At 46.7% G+C, this 20,929-nt stretch overlaps 1 protein-coding gene across 3 annotated transcripts in view; it reads left to right on the top strand.

Annotated features, from left to right (window-relative positions):
* The first annotated feature begins 3,121 nt into the window (after positions 1-3,121).
* rnf220b (ring finger protein 220b) overlaps positions 3,122-20,929 on the top strand; it is a 42,346-nt gene continuing 24,538 nt past the window's right edge. Inside the window, exons 1-2 of one of the 3 annotated variants that reach the window (XR_014119980.1) lie at positions 3,122-3,552; positions 5,122-5,849. Coding sequence is in view for 2 of the 3 variants with exons in the window: in XM_035522080.2 (XP_035377973.1) it covers positions 5,216-5,849 (634 nt within the window). In the remaining variant the exon portion in view is untranslated. The remainder of the gene's footprint in view (positions 3,553-5,121; positions 5,850-20,929) is intronic. The other 2 variants (XM_035522080.2, XM_035522079.2) reach the window with 2 other exon arrangements.

The raw sequence follows: 20,929 nt of genomic DNA, 5'->3' as shown, positions 1-20,929 counted from the left end.
GAGCTCAGTCCCGAGGGGAGGCGGAAGGTGTGAGCGCGCGGCCCGTTACGCTGCGCTGGTGTGATTATTCTGCACGGGAAGCCCCTCGGCTCTGACTCGTGCAGCCACGGCGCAATATGACTCCATTAGCCTCCCCCACCCTCCTGCCTCATTACTGAGGATCATTCCCGAATTAGATTCCCTCTCTCATATTTGCGCGGAGAGCTGCCTGCTTTGTTCCACAGTCAAAGGTTAAAATAGCAATCAGGACCGGCCGGGCCCAGCCAGCCAGACGTTTTAATATTCGCTTAACTTGGTAATTGTGGAGGGACGTAATATCCCTCTGCCTTCTCCCACTTTTTATCCTACAGGCGAAAAATGTTAACACGCAGGAAGAGCAGCGAGGAGGAAGATCTTTTGGCTGCGTGCGTGCGTGCGTGTATCTAAGACCTACTGCTCTGGGGGCATTAGCAGGTCAAACATACAGGTTTGTAGGACTTCACCAGTGAGTAGCTGGAGTAAAGACCTTGGCTCATTTTCAGTTTCTTTGTGATTGTCTAGCACCGATGCTCTTTAAGCAAAGACCGTGCAGTCCAGGTGCGTAGACTTAGCTGTACCGAATGTCTTTCGGAAACAGGAATTACATTCAAACAAGACATTTTCAGAATGTTAAAAATATTGAAGGCATTCTGTGGAAAGCGCCTGGTTCATGGAGCCTCTCTCTCGTGTGTGCGGATGGTGACATGTGGACCAATCATTGCTGACACGTGTGGGGTGAGGGGGGTCTGTTTGGCAGGCAGGGAGTATTTGTTGATAATTATTTCTGGAGTGTCATGTCAATGTCAACCTCATGGCTAGAAGAGATGGAGCTCGGCGAGAGGGGATGTGTGTGTGTGTGTGTGTGTGTGTGTGTGAGTTTGTTCTGTTGATGATGCTGGGAAGAGCAAATATTCTTAGTGAGGTCTAATACTTCCTCAGACACACACACCACTCACCGTCATTACTATGGACACAGTGACATACAAAAAAAGAGACGTATGAGGGACACATAAACATCTGATTACTTTGAGAAGTGGGAGAGGCAGACGGTCTGTGGTCCATGTTTGTTTGTCAGCCAAAACACATTTACCGCAACGCCGCGTCAGCGAAGCTCTGATCACAGTGACGGCAGGGCTGCACGGAACACTTCAGCCAGTATGGATCCAGAACCACACAACACCAACCTTTATTCTTCGTCTCCCCCTGGACAGAAAACACTGATTATACGTCAGCACTCTGCCTCTGAGGAGGCCGAGAACCAGAGGAATGGGACTGAAATCTATTCAGGGAAGGAGTTTCTGCCTGGTACCTGCTTAGACTTCTGGGAAGGAAACTGTCAATGATGGAGACCACAATGTCTTACAGTGTAGTTGCTGTTACAATCTCACTCACAGCCTCTTTTGGGAGGTCTCAGACACCTAACACACACACACACACACACACACACACAGAGTGATGCACTTTCTTGTTTGGAATGTGCTTCCTCTCAACCCCTCCTCTTCCTCTGACATGCTCTTTGCTGTATTTTCACTGCTGCAGTTTTATCCAAACCTTACGAAGTTTATCATTCATTTTCCTGGACTGAAGTTCCTGTGAACTGAAGTCCATTTCTTGGATGGTTACGCGCTTCTTGCTACCCGCGTGGGGTGCTGTCCTCTTCAGTTCAAAAGATTTTCATTAAAAACAAAACAAAACAAAACAAAAAAACAACAAAAACTTATCAGCAATTAAACTCAAATTATATCTAATTGCTCTCTAGAATTAACTGATGTGATTTGATTCTCCACCTTGGAAATGAATTTCTCAAGCAAGGAGTAAGAGCCGGTGCCTTGCAGCACTGTGCGGTGTTTCTGCGTTCTCTGCCACGCTGTGGATGGCGGGAGAGTTAGTGGGTTTTCTTAATGACCTCAGGGAGCTCATCATAACGGGAGCCCTCTATTAAACTATGATTTAATATACTTGAGCTAACATTCTACTTCTTGATGAGGGAGTAACTTTAATTTTTATCCTTTCATCTAGCTCGTAAACATTCGGTGTGTTAGTATGTACATAATACTTCGCTGCGATTGGAAAAAAACGATATAATAAGAAATATAATGTGTTTGCTTCTACTCTTGGTTTGGACATATTTTATAATGTGAAATCTAATCTAAGCAGATTTTAGGCAAAATGTGTTTTTTTTTTCTTTATCCAACGTGTCCTTGAAGGCGGGCAGATTGTCTTGTTCAGAGTAGTGAGCAAGAAAACCTTTAAAAACCTTCTAAAAAAGAAAAATATTAGTTAGTGTTTGTGTTTTACTGAAACTCAGTTTCACTCAGCGCGGGTCCCGTACCAGAGGCGCACACTGGGCAAAGCGCACGTGGACACCAAGTCCAGTCCCGCGCTGCCTGACCTGCCAGGCGTGCCTCTCCAGCAGCCGTAAACACGCGCCATCCAGCCCCGCTTGCTTTAAACATCAACCTCCACCCTCCGTACCATTTCCCCGCGCGCATCACGCACGGGTCTACGTGCAGTGCAAACGGATCAGTCCACAGTGTGTCGAGCTGGTTTGAAATAACTGCACGAGCTTGGGCCGGTTTATATCAGTATTCTTCTCTGTTTAGCAAACAGCTGTGACAAAGTGTGAACAAAATAAATTAATCAGAGGCTGTCTAATAACTTGAGGCATGCATAAAATAATCTTAACGGAAAAATGTAAGCATAATACTGAAACAGTAAAATATGACCCATATAGCTATAATTTGCCTAAGCGTATTCATATCTTCAGTGTCTCTCTTTAAACTTGAAGTCTTTCTTATTTATGGCTTTTAACAACCTAAATCACATAAGTGTTATTATTATGACTTAAAAAAAAAAAATCCAGCATCGACGGAAGGAAATGTGATCAGAAATGTTCTGTCTAGTTCTGTCTGATAAAAGCAGGTGCCTTCTGTCCCGCAGCCAGCAGATGGACGCAGGCGGTAACGTATAAACGTACGTTGCCTTGCACGTACGCTGGCGGGGTAGACGCTCGAGCAAGTTTCGAAATTGGTAATACTCGGATCAAAACGAAAGCCTGGCATTGCTCACCCTACGAGTTTTAAAATAGTCGCGCTGTTTTTACTGTGTTTGACAAGATATCCAACTTTAGCAGCAGGCTGACTGTGAGCTAATGAGAGAGAGAGAGAGAGAGAGCGAGAGAGAGAGAGAGAGAGAGAGAGAGAGAGAGAGAGAGAGAGACGCGAGTGAGCTCGCGCATGGCTTTCACTGTGCAAAACGAGGGATTTCGCAGCTACGTCTACGGATCTGTACTGCACATGCCACGCGCTCTCGTATTTTTCTTTCAGTTGCGAGCACTTACCCCAAGTTCGGGCAACTTATTGCCCATCACGCACATCTGAGCCCGTTAATCGCGCTTTAGCCGTACTGTCCTGTCGCGTCTCTTCTCTGAGCATCTGCAAACTCTTCCGTCTCGTGGACCGAGGAGGCACGAGCGGGCGCAAGCCGTGCTGGATAAGAGCGGACTCTCTGGTGGACATGGTTGATTTGGGAGCTGTGAGTATCTTTGTCTTGTCCTGTTATTAATTATTAAGGGTACTGAAATATATTTGCTGTTGTCACGCACAGTTGTTTTTAGATAGGCCGACTTCGCTAAATGCACGTTTGTTTCTCATTCCTTAAACTAGTATTTTTTTCGTGGTTTACTAGTAAAGTTCTATGAAGTACATTTTTTATATCTTTTAATACAAACGTAAGCCTACATTACGATCCATCGTAAATAAAAATAAAATTAGGCTTCACACGCATAGTCTTCGTGAAAAGTTCTCAAAACTTTTTTTTCTTCTAATCTGTTTAAGATGGACAATATTGTTCGTTTCCTATTTTTGTGTAATTTTCTGAACATCTTTACTTTTCTGACCTCTGATGCACGGACACAGCTCGTTTTGGTTTCATTGTCTTCCACTGTACACAATATTATACAGGATTTTATGCTATTTCAGTGAAGGGCATTATAAAGTTGAAGCTTTGATTCATCATTCTCGAAGAGAAATCCAAGCTAAATCGGTGTGGTGGATACATGGCATGCTTAAAGTTGGACAACCTGAAGAAAACAGAACAGATTTCCGTTTACCGCTGCTCGCTCGAGGAGACGCTGGAAGTTTTGCTCGTGCAGTTTATTATTTTATCACACGGTTGCAAACTGACGTATCCAGTTTTTACCAAAGCTCCTGCTCCTACTCGCCGTGTCTAATAAATAGGAAATTAACGTAGTAGTCTAATTTCGTCCACTGACTTTTTTGAGTTGTTTAAACAGCAACAATTATTGTAATTATTACTTTTGTTATTGTTGTTTTTTTGAATAATTTTGCCAAGTTAATTTAGCCTGAATGGACGCGGTTGATTCTAAATGAGAGCACCAAACGGTGTACAAGATCTTCTGCACTTTCTAGAATTGTAACATACTACACAACCGCATAAATAAAATATGACATGTACAAGTGGGCGTTAAAAAATATTAGACTTTATAATGCACACACGACTCGTTTTGTGATTTAAACTTCACATTAAACTTTCAAAAGTTTTATTTTTATTATTTTTCATTTCAAAACTATTTTTCACTTTATTTTCCGTTGTAATCCACGTTATCCATAATAATCAGTCTAGACGGCCGCACGTGCACGGCCGTGGCCGGGGTTCTCGGGCGCGTGTGACGAATCTAATCGATGCGTTTAGACATCGATAACACGGGGACCGTAACCGAACGCGTTCAGCAGAAATCCAGTGAAGACGGTCAGAGTCATGGGCTGGTCACGCAGTGGGAATCGATGTGACCCGCGTGCAATGCGCTTCTTTGGCTATACTGAATACATCTGATCGCTTTTTCCATAACGTAGTAGCCATAATTATAACGGCACATTTCCACGGCGGGTTTACTCCACACCCCCACGTGGTGCGCGAAGACTTAATCCCGTAGCCGTTTGTTAACGCAGCCTTTTTATCAAGAACTGTTTTATAAATTACGCATCTACATGCATATTTATAAGACGCGACTGTTCCCGAACGAGGAATGCAGCAGTGCGCTAATCTGGATTTAGAATGACATAAATCCTTCCATCCCTACAGGTGGAGGTCTGAAGCTGATGTGACTGGAGCAGGTGGTTGTGTGATCTGGTGTAGCTCTCCTGGTCCTCTGTTATTTAGTAGACGCGGGACAGTAATGGACCTCCATCGGACAGCCTTCAAGATGGAGAACGCCCCCTATGTGCCGAGCCCGCTGACGTCCCCGGCCCTGATGGTGCTGGCATCGACAGCCGAGGCCGGTCGCGACGCCTCCGTCCCCTGCCAACCCCCACGTCCGTTTGGGGTCCCCGTCACTCTGGAGAAGGACATGCACCTCCCATTCCCCACTGGCTCCTACACCTTCACCTCCTTGTACCACCGGCAGGCAGGGTTCGCCCCTCGAGAGTTCCCCTCCTCCCTGCTCCACCTGCACCCGCAGTTCGCCCCAGCTAACCTGGACTGCCCTCCACTGAGCATGCTCCCCCACGGAGGGGTGGGAGCCTTCCGCCCGTTCCCTTCCTCAGTGGAGGAGCGCGACAGCGCGGGTTACCACTCCGCCTTCCTCCCCACCAAGCGGCTGAAGGGGTGTGTGGAGCCGGAAGCAGCGGCACGTCTGCACTTTGCGGATGTGGAGGGGAAGGAGTTTGACTTTGGTGGGATGGCCCATGCAAACTCGGGGTCTCCCAGTGCTCTGAAGACAACTGAGGATCCTGGAAAGAGGCAGTTTGGGGTTTCGGGGCTGCTGGCAGACGGCGAAGCCTCCTGTAGCCCTGAGGAGTACAAAGAGCGATGTGAGTGTGTCCAAGCATCCAGCAGAGCCTAGGAGTGCATGAATGGATGAATGGATGAATGGATGAATGGATGAATGAATGGATGAATGGATGAATGAATGAATGGATGAATGGATGAATGGAGTAATGGACGAATAGATGAACGAATTAATGGAATGACGAAGGAATGTATGGATGAATGTATGAATAAATAAATGAATGACATGATGGAGGGATGGAGGGATGGATGGATTTAAGAAGTGCTAAAACGCCGTAACCCCCTTTTCCACCGTAGGTCTGCACGGTTAGGGGGCTGTGTTGGGCCGTTCATGCGGTCCGAGACTCCTGACACGGTTAGGGTTTCTTTTTCCACAGGAGTGGACGTATTTGTGGTGACAACAGGTTCTCCTGATAATTACATGCTTAAACACCTCGGAATGAGACTGATAATTTAGTCATTTGGTTTGTTTCTAGTGTTCTTGTCCCGTGTGCAAAACTCTGTTTGTGCAGGACTGGTCAGCGAATCTCTGCATCACTGTGCCACCCAACCCGAACGGTTCTGAGGCGCCGAATGCCATTTCTGAGTGTTCCGTGCTCAGCCGTGTTCATGTGGAAATGCGACTGGAACGTTTACTGTCCATTCTCAAAACCGCTCGGCCTGCAGTGGACAGGAGGCTAATGATTCAGAGTAGAGAGGTCCTCTGGTGACTCTGAGGAAATACGAAAACAAACATCACCCGCTTTCCCTGGAGTCAGCCAGTGCAGATTTGGTCCACTGAGTTGATTTTTAGTGCATAGTGCATTTCACATTTCCTGTCTTACAGTTCAAAGCGTTTTAGTGCACAGAGAGTGTAGGCCCCTCCGTACATGAGAGGATGGGTTTGTTTGAACTCTATCTCAGGCCAGTAGGATCACAGGCTCGAAATGTCTGGCTTTAACTCTTCCTTTGAGGGAATTAACAACCTCCACAATTGTGTAAGTTGTTTCCTTTTTCTATGAAGTCCTTGCTCTTTGTCCTATATAGTTGTTCCCTATATGGTAGCTTAGCCCTGTTATTACAGTTCTGGAAGAGACCTTGACTGTGGCGCGTCACATCACGAATGTATCATAAGACGACTAAGGCAGGAGGTCCGCAAATCAACCTCAGGCAACTTGTCAATGATAACAAGCAGGAAGGGCTGCGTTTCCAGTGCACACCACCTCCAGCTCAATACCGCCCCCGTGCCATCCGTTCGGATTTGTTGACAAATGAGTGGGAGGGACTGTCAATCCTGGCTGCTAGGGTAACGGGATTGCTCATTACTGCCGCCCTGTAATTGGCTGCCGATGCGAACGGCCGCGGCCCGCGCAGTCGGGCAGGAGGCAGGCGCGTGACTTTTGATGGAGGAGACATCAGAATGTGGGGGGGGGGGGGAGACAGCCATGGCATGAAGGGTGCAGCTGGGAGACTTCAGAGACACCTTCAGATCAGATGTGAATGCCAGCAAAAAATCATGACTGACACAGATGCGGGAGAGAGAGAGAGAGAGAGAGAGAGAGAGAGAGAGAGAGCGAGCGCTCACAGGAAGACTTAAGAGGTGAAGCGCTCACAGTGGAAAGTTAGGGGTGTTTGCCTCAGTTACACTATATGTCTTTAGGCCAACTCCAGTGTGAGTGACAGGCCAATCCATGGTGGAGCACAAGTAGGCATAGAAGACTGATGATATCACTATTTGTGTGTGTGTGTGTGTGTGTGTGTGCATGTGTGTGTGTGCGTGTGTGTGTAAGAGAGAGAAAGAGAGTGACAGGTTAGGATGAGAGTAGATTTTTCTTTAGTAACTAGTTAAAAACACACATTCTTTATGTAGCTAAGCAGTTCTGTGTTTTAGAAACTGTTTTAGAGTTTATGTGACATGCTGTCTGATCTGCCCTAGCAAAGCTCTCACTCACCTTCATCCTCACCCGCATCCGCATCCTCATCCTCACCCTCACCCTTAGCCTCACATGTGTGCTCACAGTATCATGGAAGTGAGGATTAGTGTTTGTTTAATGTCTGACCCCTAGGCCATGTGTCCAGCCACTGTGTTATTCCAGAGATCCTCTCTCACAACATTCTGAGTACAGAGGATCCCAACAGCTGTTTAAACAGAACTTTTTTATTCTTTCTCAAAAGGACAGATGTGTTCACTGGGCCGAATCATGTTTGTTTTCCTTCGGGAGGTATTTGAAACTTTTTGGTTGATCCCTGATGAAAGGGAGACAGTACGAGAACATGGGCTGAAACCCCAGAGAGAGAAAGGGGAAGAGAGAGAGAGAGAGAGAGAGAGAGAGAGAGAGGGAGAGAGAGAAAGGGAGGGGAGAGAGAGAGAGAGAGAGAGAGAGAGAGAGGGAGGGGAGAGAGAGAGAGAGGGAGGGGAGAGAGGGGGAGGGGAGAGGGGGGAGAGAGAAGGGGGGTAAGGGGGGGAGAGAGAGAGGGAGGGGGGAGGGGGTAAAAGAGAGGGGGGGAGAGAGAGAACATCAGTTCAGCCCCACACCCCTCTCTTATTCCCTGTTATTCCCTCTGTTATTCCCTCTGTTATTCCCTCTCTTATTCCTTCTCTTATTCCTTCTCTTATTCCTACTCTTATTCCCTCTCATATTCCCTCTGTTATTCCCTCAGTTATTCCCTCTCTTATCCCCTTTGTTATTCCCTCTCTTATTCCCTCTGTTATTCCCTCTCTTATTCCTTCTCTTATTCCTTCTCTTATTCCCTCTCATATTCCCTCTGTTATTCCCTCTGTTATTCCCTCTCTTATCCCCTTTGTTATTCCCTCTCTTATTCCCTCTGTTATTCCCTCTCATATCCCCTCTCGTATCCCCTCTCTTATTCCCTCTGTTATTCCCTCTCTTATTCCCTCTGTTATTCCCTCTCTTATCCCCTCTGTTATTCCCTTTGTTATTCCCTCTCTTATTCCCTCTTATTCCCTCTGTTATTCCCTCTCTTATTCCCTCTGTTATTCCCTCTCTTATTCCCTCTGTTATTCCCTCTGTTATTCCCTCTGTTATTCCCTCTGTTATTCCCTCTCTTTCTCTCACACTTGCTTCCACTTTGCCTCCCAGTCTCTCCCCCCCTTGATCTTAGATCTTGTAGATATTGCAGTGTGCTGGAGCACCACACCATGGCTGGTGTGAAAGTTAGCAGTGCTGTGATTTATAAGTTCATCAGGACCTGTGACGGTGATTCAGCTGGTGTGTAAACCAACATCTGCCTGCTTCCTGTCCTGTTAGCCATAATCCTGCTTCCTGTCCTGTTACCCACATTCGAGCTTCCTGAAGTAGGTGAACGTTAAGGAGACGTGTCCTTTCAGCTCATTTAAAAATAGCAATATTTTATCACATGCCAAAATGCTGACATCTGTATGAGAATATGATTTTCATAATTTGTCTGGTGATCAAAAGTATTCAGCAACAAATAAGTTTTTCCTGTCCTGTGTTTTTTTGCCACATTTCTAAAAAATAGATTCTATTCACTGTAAAGAAAAGGCATTGTGGTGGGATAACGGCTACAATTCCTGTTAAAGAGGAAGAGAGAATGGCTATATGACTACAACCGCCATAAAAGGATATACAAATGTTGAGTGAAGTCTTGATCAATGGTGGCAGACGTATGTTGTGTGTTCAGTGCACCGCAATGTGTATGTTAAAAACACCAAACAACCATCTTACACGCTCCTTTGGCAAGTTGTTCAAAGCAAGTCTTTGTTCTTCTAGGTCTTTTTTTTTTAGTTGTTTTTTTTTTTGTTGCTTTTAGTTTTATTTTTGGTGTCACCACTCCGTACATGCAAGTTTAAAGCACCACACTGAATTAGTGTTTAAATTAGACTGGAATTAGGAAGTTGACGGTTAGGACCTTCAGATCCTGGAACAGAGAGCGGAGATGTCCGTACAGTGGTGCCACGGCGGGTCTTCTCCACACACATGCCTGAAATTTGGCGAGGAATTCTACGACAGTAGGGTGAGAAGTTTACGAAACCACGGCCGTGAAGGTGCCGCGTGCACGGCAGGGCCGTCTTAGCACGCTCACAGCAGCTAGCCACGCTCCGGCTTCCGGACCAGGCATGGCTACAGCACGTTTGTTCACCTGGAACTGCCGTCCTTATACTGCAACTCCTGCAGGAACTGCAGCTCCTTATACTGGCGTGGCAGGCAGCACTATTTCTGGTATCGACAAATGCACTGTGCCAGGTTTTCTGAATGTTTTCAGTAGGTTAGAAAACCTGGAAATTAAATTACAGAATTTATCTGACGCAACTTACAGTTCTGACTGAACACAACGTGGGTAACTGAGGGTTAAGGGTCTTGCTCAGAGGGACTTGAACCGGCAACCTTCGGATTACAAATCAGGTACTGTAACCACGCAGCAGTGCTGAGTTCAACATGCTTTAGCCTGAAGTCTCTGCCCTGGCCCAGGTGGGTCCGAGCGGCAGGGGTCTGGCATGTGCGTGCTGCGTGGCCCTCCAGGCGGTCCTAACCCACCCGCCCCACCTGCGCTGCAGCGCCTTGACTTGGGGTGCAGCTGAAGACCAGCGACATCAACCACTGTCAACCCTGTTTGCCTTTTGCTGTAGATCATGTGTTATCTGTGCGTGCACGGGCTGCTTCAGTAAAGGTGGACCAGCCGACAGCAGAAAAGAAACCAGCCTCTAAATTATCCCATGCCACCTTAAAAATGGTATCATCACCAGGCCTGATCACTCGTTAAAAGAAAAGCCAAACAATAGCAAAACTGATTAAGGGTTCTTTGTCGCCATGGTGATAATTTATGAGGCAAAGTGATTGGATGGGGTGAGCAGTCTAATTAAGGGGTCCTACAAGGACAAAAGAAATGGTGTCCGAGCAACAGATGGCAGGCGAGGATAAAAGAGCCTCGTTACAGGCCGTGACAGGCCGAGCGCGTTCGTGTGTCAGAGGGGACATGCCGCCCGGACACCGGTGTCCTCGCTATCGATCTGGCGCTTCGTGGAGCTGTTGCAATGTTTAGCTGCCGTGAAGAGTGGAGCGGCGTCTCTGCGAAGGCGGAGATCAATGTTTCCTCATCAGTGAGCGCGCAGGCATGTCCGGTTGCTTTGATTTCCTTCCTGCTGTGTGTAAACATATGACAAAGCACGCAAACACATAGACACGTGCATGCGCATGCACATTACACACTCACGGACACACACACGCTTTCACTCTCACACGTACACACACAGACACACACATTCCTGTCACACACACTTTTGCTTTTCTTTGTTAGGAACACGCAGGATGTTGGAACATTATTTCTATTTTGATCTCTCTTTTTTAATGTGCACAGAAAGTTATTTAAGAAAGTCTGTTTATTGTAGCCGACCCTGTTTGATGTTCAACTAATTTAATATTTCCACTCCTGTAGCGATAGTGGTTTACTCTGCTAATACACTCTTAAGTAGGAGAGAACTTTCATCTCAGTGGGAGGACGCCTCTTCTCGTCTTTCTGCCCCAGGTCTTCTTTTGGTGAAAGGTCAGGCCGCAGGTTTGTCTGCACAGCAGTCCGTAGGGTCCCCTTGTTACTATTCGAATCATTCAGATAATTAAGAAATCTCCAAATTTTCCTCTAAATTCCTTCTCAACCTGTTCGTCTAACCTCTTGAGATGAAATGCACAGAACCAGAAGAGGCGTTTGCTATTTCCAGCACATCAGCCCATACTGAGTAATTCAGCACTGTTGTCCAGGAGACGTCCTGAACTGTGAAGCTGTCCTACAGTTGTGTGAGATGCTGAGCTAGAATTGCGCTCAGTTATCACTAACTGCACCGCTGACAGGATCCACTCAAATACAAAACAGCCACATAATAGCAGTAGTATGTGAACGGTGTCAGAAAAACCCCTTTTGGATCTCTTAACACTAACAGCTGTCATTCGAAGGGAAAATTCACAGCACTTTGACATGGCGCAAAATGGCCCTTTAGCCCTGCCGCGCGGTGGAGGTGAGCGCAGAAGGCTGTGTCAGGCCGGGCTTCCCGGGCTGGGAGGTCTCGTTAAAGCCGTTCCCCCGCATCTGCCTGTTACTGCAGATGTGAGGCATGTAAAACTCTCTGCCAGGTCCCGCAGGGTCCCGCAGGGTCCCACAGATGGGGCTGTGGGCACCTGCACCATCGGACTGTGGTTACTCTTGTACCTTAGCTTACATAGGCTCTGAAAACTGTCCTGTAGTTAGGCAGTAGGCTCGGAGTGATCGACCTGATCAGTCTGAGCACCAAAGTGGCTCATTTGATCTAGTTTCAAAGGTGGCGAGAGAGAGAGAGAGAGAGAGAGAGAGAGAGAGAGAGAGAGACAGAGACAGAGACAGAGACAGAGACAGAGAGACAGAGTATGTGGGTTAGAGGAGGGCTGTGGATTGTTGGATCGGTACAACACAGTACATCTATCCTTCCCCAGCGTCTGGAATTACTGGACCACATAGAGGGGCGGGCGGGGGCCGGGGGCCAGGGGCAGTGTGGGATTGAACATCATTGCTGAGGGCCAGAGAGTCCAGCTCTCCAGTGGCCTCTCACCGCAGCTACTGCTGGAGCTCTCTCTCTCTCTCTCTCTCTCTCTCTCTCTCTCTCTCTCTATGCTAAACCTTTGATGAAGAAATTAACATGATAAACAAAAGATATAATACTACAACCGCTAACAATAATAATAATAACAATGATTATAACCACAACAATAATTATATTATTATTATAAAATAATAATAACAATAATAATAATAATAATATAATAAAAGTCTCTGTATCTCTGGTATCTGATATGGTCACTCACTGTCCCTCAGACTGTGGCAGGAGTCTCTCTCTCTCTCTCTCTCCCTCTCTCTCTCTCTCTCTCTCTCTGTCTGTCTCTTTCTTTCTCAATCACCACTTAAATTCAATTCGGTTTAAATGAGCATTACTGGCATTACAAAATTGCATATTGTATTGCAAAAGCATTTTCAGAGAAACAGAAGTAACAAGTATACAAACACAGATGAAGAAAAGAGCAGTAAACAGCAGTATATACAGTACAGTATACACCCTGTAGTGTGTGTATATACTGTAACGTGTGTATACTGTATATATACAGTATACACCCTGTAGTGTGTGTATATATACTGTAACATGTGTATACTGTATATATACAGTATACACCCTGTAGTGTGTGTATATACTGTAACGTGTGTATACTGTATATATACAGTATACACCCTGTACAGTGTGTGTATATATACAGTATACACCCTGTACAGTGTGTGTATATACTGTAACGTGTGTATACTGTATATAAACAGTATACACCCTGTACAGTGTGTGTATATACTGTAACGTGTGTATACTGTATATATACAGTATATACCCTGTACAGTGTATGTATATATACTGTAATGTGTGTATACTGTATATATACAGTATATACCTTGTACAGTGTGTGTGCATATATACATATACTGTATATCATACCGTATATCATACTGTATGCAGTACTGTATTTACCCTGTGTACAGTGTGTGTATGTATACTGTAATGTGTATACATATACAGTGTGTGTGTATATATATATATATATATATATAGTACTGTCATAACTAACAAAGTAGTAATAAAAATTAATAAATAGCAAAATGAAGTGACAATAAATATGAACTAAGAAAAAATAGCAGTAAATATATCAATAGGATAAAATAAATAATAGGATTAATATTCCTCACAATATTCATCTCTCTATCTCTCTTTTGCTCTCTCTCTCTCTCTCTCTTTGTCTCTCTCTCTCGCTCTCTCTCTCTGTCTCTCTCTGTCTCTCTCTCTCTCTCTCTCTCTCTCTCTCTGTCTCTCTCTCTCTCTCTCTCTCTCTCTGTCTCTCTCTCTCTGTCTCTCTCTCTCTCTCTCTCTCTCTGACCTTTTCTGTGTTCAGTCCAGCAAGCTTTATTAGCATGAATGTTGCCAAAGCAGTTAAAAAGAAACACATAAATATAAACACAGCATAAATAAAAGAAAGATAATAATGTAGATTATAATAGAACACTAGAAATTAAGTTATTTACAGGATTATTAGTAATCAATAAAAGAAAAGGAAAATAAATAATAATCAATAATAAATTGTTGCTTGTCCCTCAGGTTGTAACAGTCACATGTCCTGCTGCATGTAGGATCACCTCGTACGTCTCTCTCTGTCTCTGTCTTTTATTCTGTCTCTCTCTGTCTCTGTCCTTTATTCTGTCTCTCTGTCTCTGCCCTTTATTCTGTCTCTCTCTGTCTCTGTCCTTTATTCTGTCTCTCTCTGTCTCTATCCTTTATTCTGTCTCTCTCTATCTCTGTCCTTTATTCTGTCTCTCTCTGTCTCTGCCCTTTATTCTGTCTCTCTCTGTCTCTGTCCTTTATTCTGTCTCTCTCTGTCTCTGTCCTTTATTCTGTCTCTCTCTATCTCTGCCCTTTATTCTCTCTCTCTCTGTCATTTATTCTGTCTCTCTCTGTCTCTGTCCTTTATTGTGTCTCTCTCTGTCTGTCCTTTATTGTGTCTCTCTCTATCTCTGTCCTTTATTGTCTCTCTTTCTATCTCTGTCCTTTATTCTGTCTCTCTCTGTCTCTGTCCTTTATTGTGTCTCTCTCTCTAGCTCTGTCCTTTATTCTGTCTCTCTCTGTCTCTGTCCTTTATTGTGTCTCTCTCTGTCTCTGTCCTTTATTGTGTCTCTCTCTATCTCTGTCCTTTATTCTGTCTCTCTCTGTCTCTGTCCTTTATTCTGTCTCTCTCTGTCTCTGTCCTTTATTGTGTCTCTCTCTGTCTCTGTCCTTTATTCTGTCTCTCTCTGTCTCTGTCCTTTATTCTGTCTCTCTCTCTATCTCTGTCCTTTATTCTGTCTCTCTGTGTCTCTGTCTCGTCATCTCACCGTGTGAGAACTGAGTAAAGGTGCAGAAGTAGGATGACTCTGGAGTTCCTTTGTGACGTGGTGCAGAGGGCCTGAATATCGGGACACGGTGTTATCTTTGTGAATGACCCTTAAAAACCTCCGTGCACCTGCAGAGACTCACACGTCTGGACTCGCCATTAGCCAATGATCTGAGCACATGCTTGGCCATAATAATGTCTAAATGGTTGTTTTTTTTGTAAACACATGATACTAAAGGCATAGCAGACTTCCTGTATGTTGGACCGATGTGTTTGCTTCCTCTGTGTTCCCCTGGGAGCAGAAGGGTATCACATATCCTTATCAAGTACATGTATTTATGTTACCAAGTATATATGGCACATGTTCTTTTTCCTGCATGTGGGTGTGAGCATGTTGGCTATCTAGAATTTTAAAATACTGACTTATTTGACCCTGTGGTTTGTCTGTGTCAAATGCCCTCACTAGCTCACAGCAGTTCTATACGTGTGTGTGTGTGTGTGTGTGTGTGTGTGTGTGTGTGTGTGTATGTATGTGTGTGCGTGTGTGTGTTTGTATGTGTGTGTGTGAGTTCAGTGTGAACTTCAAGCTTTTAGGAAGTATTCAAACATGCTCTCTAAGTTTCAGTGATGTCTAGTTTATGATTCGATAGTTCAGAATAGCTCAAAGGTTTTTTGCATACCTGGTCACAGGGGTTAAGGTTAGAACAAGACCTTACCTCACTTTGTGTGTGTGTGTGTGTGTGCCTGTCTATCTGTCTGCCTGCCTGCCTGCTTGTCTGTGTGTGTGTGTGTGTTTGTGTGTGTGTGTGTGTGTGTGTTCATTCATATGGATGTACTAGCTAGCATTTTTGGGTTTTTGTGTGTTTGTGAGACAGGGAACTTTAGGGAATGTGCCCAGAGCCCCATTGGGAATTCCAGCACGTAACAGTCATAAATCAGCCTTCTGCTAATTGGTGGGAAAACAACACTCCAGCAGTATATAACCTTTTATGTGTCTCTGTGTTCTTTATTGTACTCCTAACGAGAGGCTATAGATCAGGGTGAGAAGGGAGAATTGGACATAAAAACATCGGCACCTTCCATTGGATTCAATGTGTTGATGTACACTCCTTTAGCTGGATGGGATACCCTCGTTTGCATACAGTAATTAGTATGCTAATTGCCATAATTAGCTCGGGGGACCACACAAGCATGGGTTACATTAAATGGTTCGTTCTTGTCTTGACTCAGCTCTGGCTATTCCCAGAAGTCCAAGCAATCAAAACGCAGTCATATCCTCTGGAGCACGTCTGTCTCTCCATGATCGTTGACTTTTCCACATTTGCTCTTGGCTAATTGCTTTAGGTCTCTTGTGCAAAACTGCAGATTCATACACACTCACCCACAGCATCACACACACGCGCGCGTGTGTGTGTGTGATGGTGTGTGTGTGGCACGCACTGGCACAGGCTGCTGTTTGTGGAGGGTTGCAACATGGCTGTCAGAGGCCCTCAGACGGACCTGGTCCGGCAGCCAGGAGCGCACGCTCATTAGTCTGTCCTAACTGGGGGGGGGTGAGGGGCGTGGGCGGGGGCAGGGGGGGCCTTAGCTTTCTGCTTTCATGAGCTGATTGAACAAGAACAGAGATGTGAAGATCTATAACAGCTCAGTTGCTGCCAGTCTTTGTTCCCCTCTAGACTCACACACACACACACACACACACACACACACACACACACTTGTATTGGCAAGGAATGGGAGAGGGTATTGATGGGGAATGCAATGTGCACACAGCAATGCTCATGCTAAATTTACACACAGACACACATACACAGACGCTCGTGCGCACACACCACAGAGCATACACAAGCAAACGAGGGGTGACTTTGGCACTACGCAGGTGATGGAGAGGCAATGGAGACTGTGTAGGGGAGGCAGAGAGTGTGTGTGTGTGTGTGTGTACCTACATACCTGTGTAGGGGAGGCAGAGAGTGTGTGTGTGTGTGTGTACCTACATACCTGTGTAGGGGAGGCAGAGAGTGTGTGTGTGTGTGTGTGTACCTACATACCTGTGTAGGGGAGGCAGAGAGTGTGTGTGTGTGTGTGTACCTACATACCTGTGTAGGGGAGGTGGAGGGTGTGTGTGTGTGTCCCTACATACCTGTGTAGGGGAGGTGGAGAGTGTGTGTGTGTGTGTGTGTACCTACATACCTGTGTAGGGGAGGTGGAGAGTGTGTGTGTGTGTGTGTCCCTACATACCTGTGTAGGGGAGGTGGAGAGTGTGTGTGTGTGTGTGTACCTACATACCTGTGTAGGGGAGGTGGAGAGTGTGTGTGTGTGTGTGTCCCTACATACCTGTGTAGGGGAGGTGGAGAGTGTGTGTGTGTGTGTGTATCTACATACCTGTGTAGGGGAGGCGGAGAGTGTGTGTGTACCTACATACCTGTGTAGGGGAGGCGGAGAGTGTGTGTGTGTGTGTACCTACATACCTGTGTAGGGGAGGCGGAGAGTGTGTGTGTGTGTGTCCCTACATACCTGTGTAGGGGAGGCGGAGAGTGTCTGTGTGTCCCTACATACCTGTGTAAGGGAGGCGGAGAGTGTGTGTGTGTGTACCTACATACCTGTGTAGGGGAGGCGGAGAGTGTGTGTGTGTGTGTGTACCTACATACCTGTGTAGGGGAGGTGGAGAGTGTGTGTGTGTGTGTGTACCTACATGCCTGTGTAGGGGAGGCGGAGAGTGTGTGTGTGTGTGTGTACCTACATACCTGTGTAGGGGAGGTGGAGAGTGTGTGTGTGTGTGTCCCTACATACCTGTGTAGGGGAGGTGGAGAGTGTGTGTGTGTGTGTATCTACATACCTGTGTAGGGGAGGCGGAGAGTGTGTGTGTACCTACATACCTGTGTAGGGGAGGCGGAGAGTGTGTGTGTGTGTGTACCTACATACCTGTGTAGGGGAGGCGGAGAGTGTGTGTGTGTGTGTCCCTACATACCTGTGTAGGGGAGGCGGAGAGTGTCTGTGTGTCCCTACATACCTGTGTAAGGGAGGCGGAGAGTGTGTGTGTGTGTACCTACATACCTGTGTAGGGGAGGCGGAGAGTGTGTGTGTGTGTGTGTACCTACATACCTGTGTAGGGGAGGTGGAGAGTGTGTGTGTGTGTGTGTACCTACATGCCTGTGTAGGGGAGGCGGAGAGTGTGTGTGTGTGTGTGTGTACCTACATACCTGTGTAGGGGAGGTGGAGAGTGTGTGTGTGTGTGTGTACCTACATACCTGTGTAGGGGAGGTGGAGAGTGTGTGTGTGTGTGTGTGTGTGTGTGTGTACCTACATACCTGTGTAGAGGAGGCGGAGAGTGTGTGTGTGTGTGTGTATCTACATACCTGTGTAGGGGAGGCGGAGAGTGTGTGTGTACCTACATACCTGTGTAGGGGAGGTGGAGAGCGTGTGTGTGTGTCCCTACATACCTGTTTAGGGGAGGCAGAGAGCGTGTGTGTGTGTCCCTACATACCTGTGTAGGGGAGGCGGAGGGTGTGTGTGTGTGTCTACATACCTGTGTAGGGGAGGTGGAGGGTGTGTGTGTGTGTGTGTGTGTGTGTCTACATACCTGTGTAGGGGAGGCAGAGAGTGTGTGTGTGTGTGTGTGTACCTACATACCTGTGTAGGGGAGGCAGAGAATGTGTGTGTGTGTATGTGTGTGTGTCTACATACCTGTGTAGGGGAGGTGGAGGGTGTGTGTGTGTGTGTGTGTCCCTACATACCTGTGTAGAGGAGGTGGAGAGTGTGTGTGTGTGTGTGTGTCCCTACATACCTGTGTAGGGGAGGTGGAGAGTGTGTGTGTGTGTGTGTGTACCTACATACCTGTGTAGGGGAGGTGGAGAGTGTGTGTGTGTGTGTGTCCCTACATACCTGTGTAGGGGAGGTGGAGAGTGTGTGTGTGTGTGTGTGTGTGTACCTACATACCTGTGTAGGGGAGGTGGAGGGTGTGTGTGTGTGTGTGTGTCCCTACATACCTGTGTAGGGGAGGTGGAGAGTGTGTGTGTGTGTGTGTACCTACATACCTGTGTAGGGGAGGTGGAGAGTGTGTGTGTGTGTGTGTACCTACATACCTGTGTAGGGGAGGTGGAGAGTGTGTGTGTGTGTGTGTGTACCTACATACCTGTGTAGGGGAGGTGGAGACTGTGTGTGTGTGTGTGTGTACCTACATACCTGTGTAGGGGAGGTGGAGAGTGTGTGTGTGTGTGTGTACCTACATACCTGTGTAGGGGAGGTGGAGAGTGTGTGTGTGTGTGTGTACCTACATACCTGTGTAGGGGAGGTGGAGAGTGTGTGTGTGTGTGTGTACCTACATACCTGTGTAGGGGAGGCGGAGAGTGTGTGTGTGTGTGTGTACCTACATACCTGTGTAGGGGAGGCGGAGAGTGTGTGTGTGTGTGTGTACCTACATACCTGTGTAGGGGAGGTGGAGGGTGTCAAAGAGAGAGAAGGAACATAGAGTGAGCAAAGGTGGAGAGAGAGATCAAAAGAGAGAAAGTGAGAGCATAAGACACAGTAAAAGTGAGTGGGGTGTGAGGGTGTGGGAGTGTGAGGTGTGGGAGTGTGGGGTGTGAGGGTGTGGGAGTGTCGGGTGTTAGGGTGTGGGAGTGTGTGGGTGTGGGAGTGTGGGGGAGTGTGGGTGTGAGTTGTGGGGGTATGAGGGTGTGGGGGAGTGAGGATGGGGGTGTGTGGGGTGTGAGAGTGTGGGGGTGTGAGGGTGTGTGGAGTGTGGGTTGTGAGGGTGGGGGTGTGAGGGTGTGGGTTTGTGGGGTGTGAGGGTGTAAGGGTGTGGGAGAGTGGTAACACTTCATTCTCTTTATCCTTCCTTTACTTGTTTTCTTGTCTCTCCTGGGTGTCTCTCCTGGGTGTCTCTCCTGGGTGTGTGACCTTGCCAATGCTGCTCTCATTGTTTTGGCATCTGACCCTCCTTACACCCTGAAACATGCCACAATCCCCTGGCCCTCTTCAGCATGGCAGCAGCCTGAAGGTGCTCTCGCTCTCTCTCTCTCTCTCTCTCTCTCTCTCTCTCTCTCTCTCTCTCTCTCTCCTTGTTCAGGAGCTGTGTAATTAGCCATTAGCTACTTAACGAGGTCATTGATGTGAGGCAGAGTGCAATGCCGTGGTGCCCTGCTTGCTCGCCCTGTGGCTGAGAGCCTTCAGATTGTCTCCTGTGCTGTGGCTTGTCTCAGGGTGCTAGATGCTGTATTTTTGGCAGAATGGAGAAGGAAATGCTGGTTTTGTTCCAGACAGCACAGAGCAGCAGGCAAGCCGGCCACAGAAGTGTGATACCTCCAGCTCCTTGGCCCAGATGATTGGTGGAATTGTTCTTGGTTTGGCAGTATCAGTGTACAGCTTCTGGATAGATGCCCTGTAAGATACCCACAGAAAGATCAGGGAATGTCCAATGTAGGCAACAGTTCTGCATGATCACTTCCCTGATCACATATTCCGGTTCAGCCCGTGTTTGATGACCAGCATTATGGAGGAGCTCATGTTGTTGTGAGATGGTCTGGAGCTGGTGTGGGACTGGTGTGGGACTGGTGTGGGACTGGTGTGGGACTGGTGTGGGACTGGTGTGGGCTGCAGTGATCTCCCTTCTGACTGGGTGGCAACTCCCTGCTCTCCGACTCCCAGTAGGGGATGAAGAGTGTGCCAGAGAGAGACCTGAAGACCATCATTAAGAAAACCTCACTTGCATTTTCTCTCACGTGAGGAGAAGTTCACAGTGAGAGGCATACATGACTCTGATTGAAGATCTGTAAGGTTCGGGTTCCTAGCCGTACCTCGAGTACTTCAAACCTCAATTACAGCTCGGCTTGAAATACCTTGCTTCAGGTCTCATGGATGACGTACATGAAGACTATTTTCTGTCCTGGCTCCAAGATGGTGGAATGAACTCCTACTTGCTGTTCGGACAGCAGAGTCCTTTGCAGTCTTTAAATGCAGACTGAAGACCCATCTAGTCATGGAATATTTAAATGACCACTGACCCTGCTCTCATATTGACTGACTAAATTAGTACTTATTGTAGGGTATTTGTTTATTACACTGATGTTGTCTGACAGACTCTGGTACTTATTGTTTATTGCACTTATCATTGTCTAAGATAGACCTTATGTATTTTATACTTCTAGGCATCAGCAGTGATCCCTGTATTTCTACAGTATTCTAGATCATTGGTATATTGGGCTCTAACCTACTGTACTGGCTAG

This window comes from Electrophorus electricus, chromosome 25 (genome assembly GCF_041902795.1).
Source record: "Electrophorus electricus isolate QZ-2024a chromosome 25, ASM4190279v1, whole genome shotgun sequence".
NCBI lineage: Eukaryota > Metazoa > Chordata > Actinopteri > Gymnotiformes > Gymnotidae > Electrophorus > Electrophorus electricus.
Note: the sequence above shows the minus strand (reverse complement) of the source record. Positions and strands in the feature narration are given on the sequence as shown.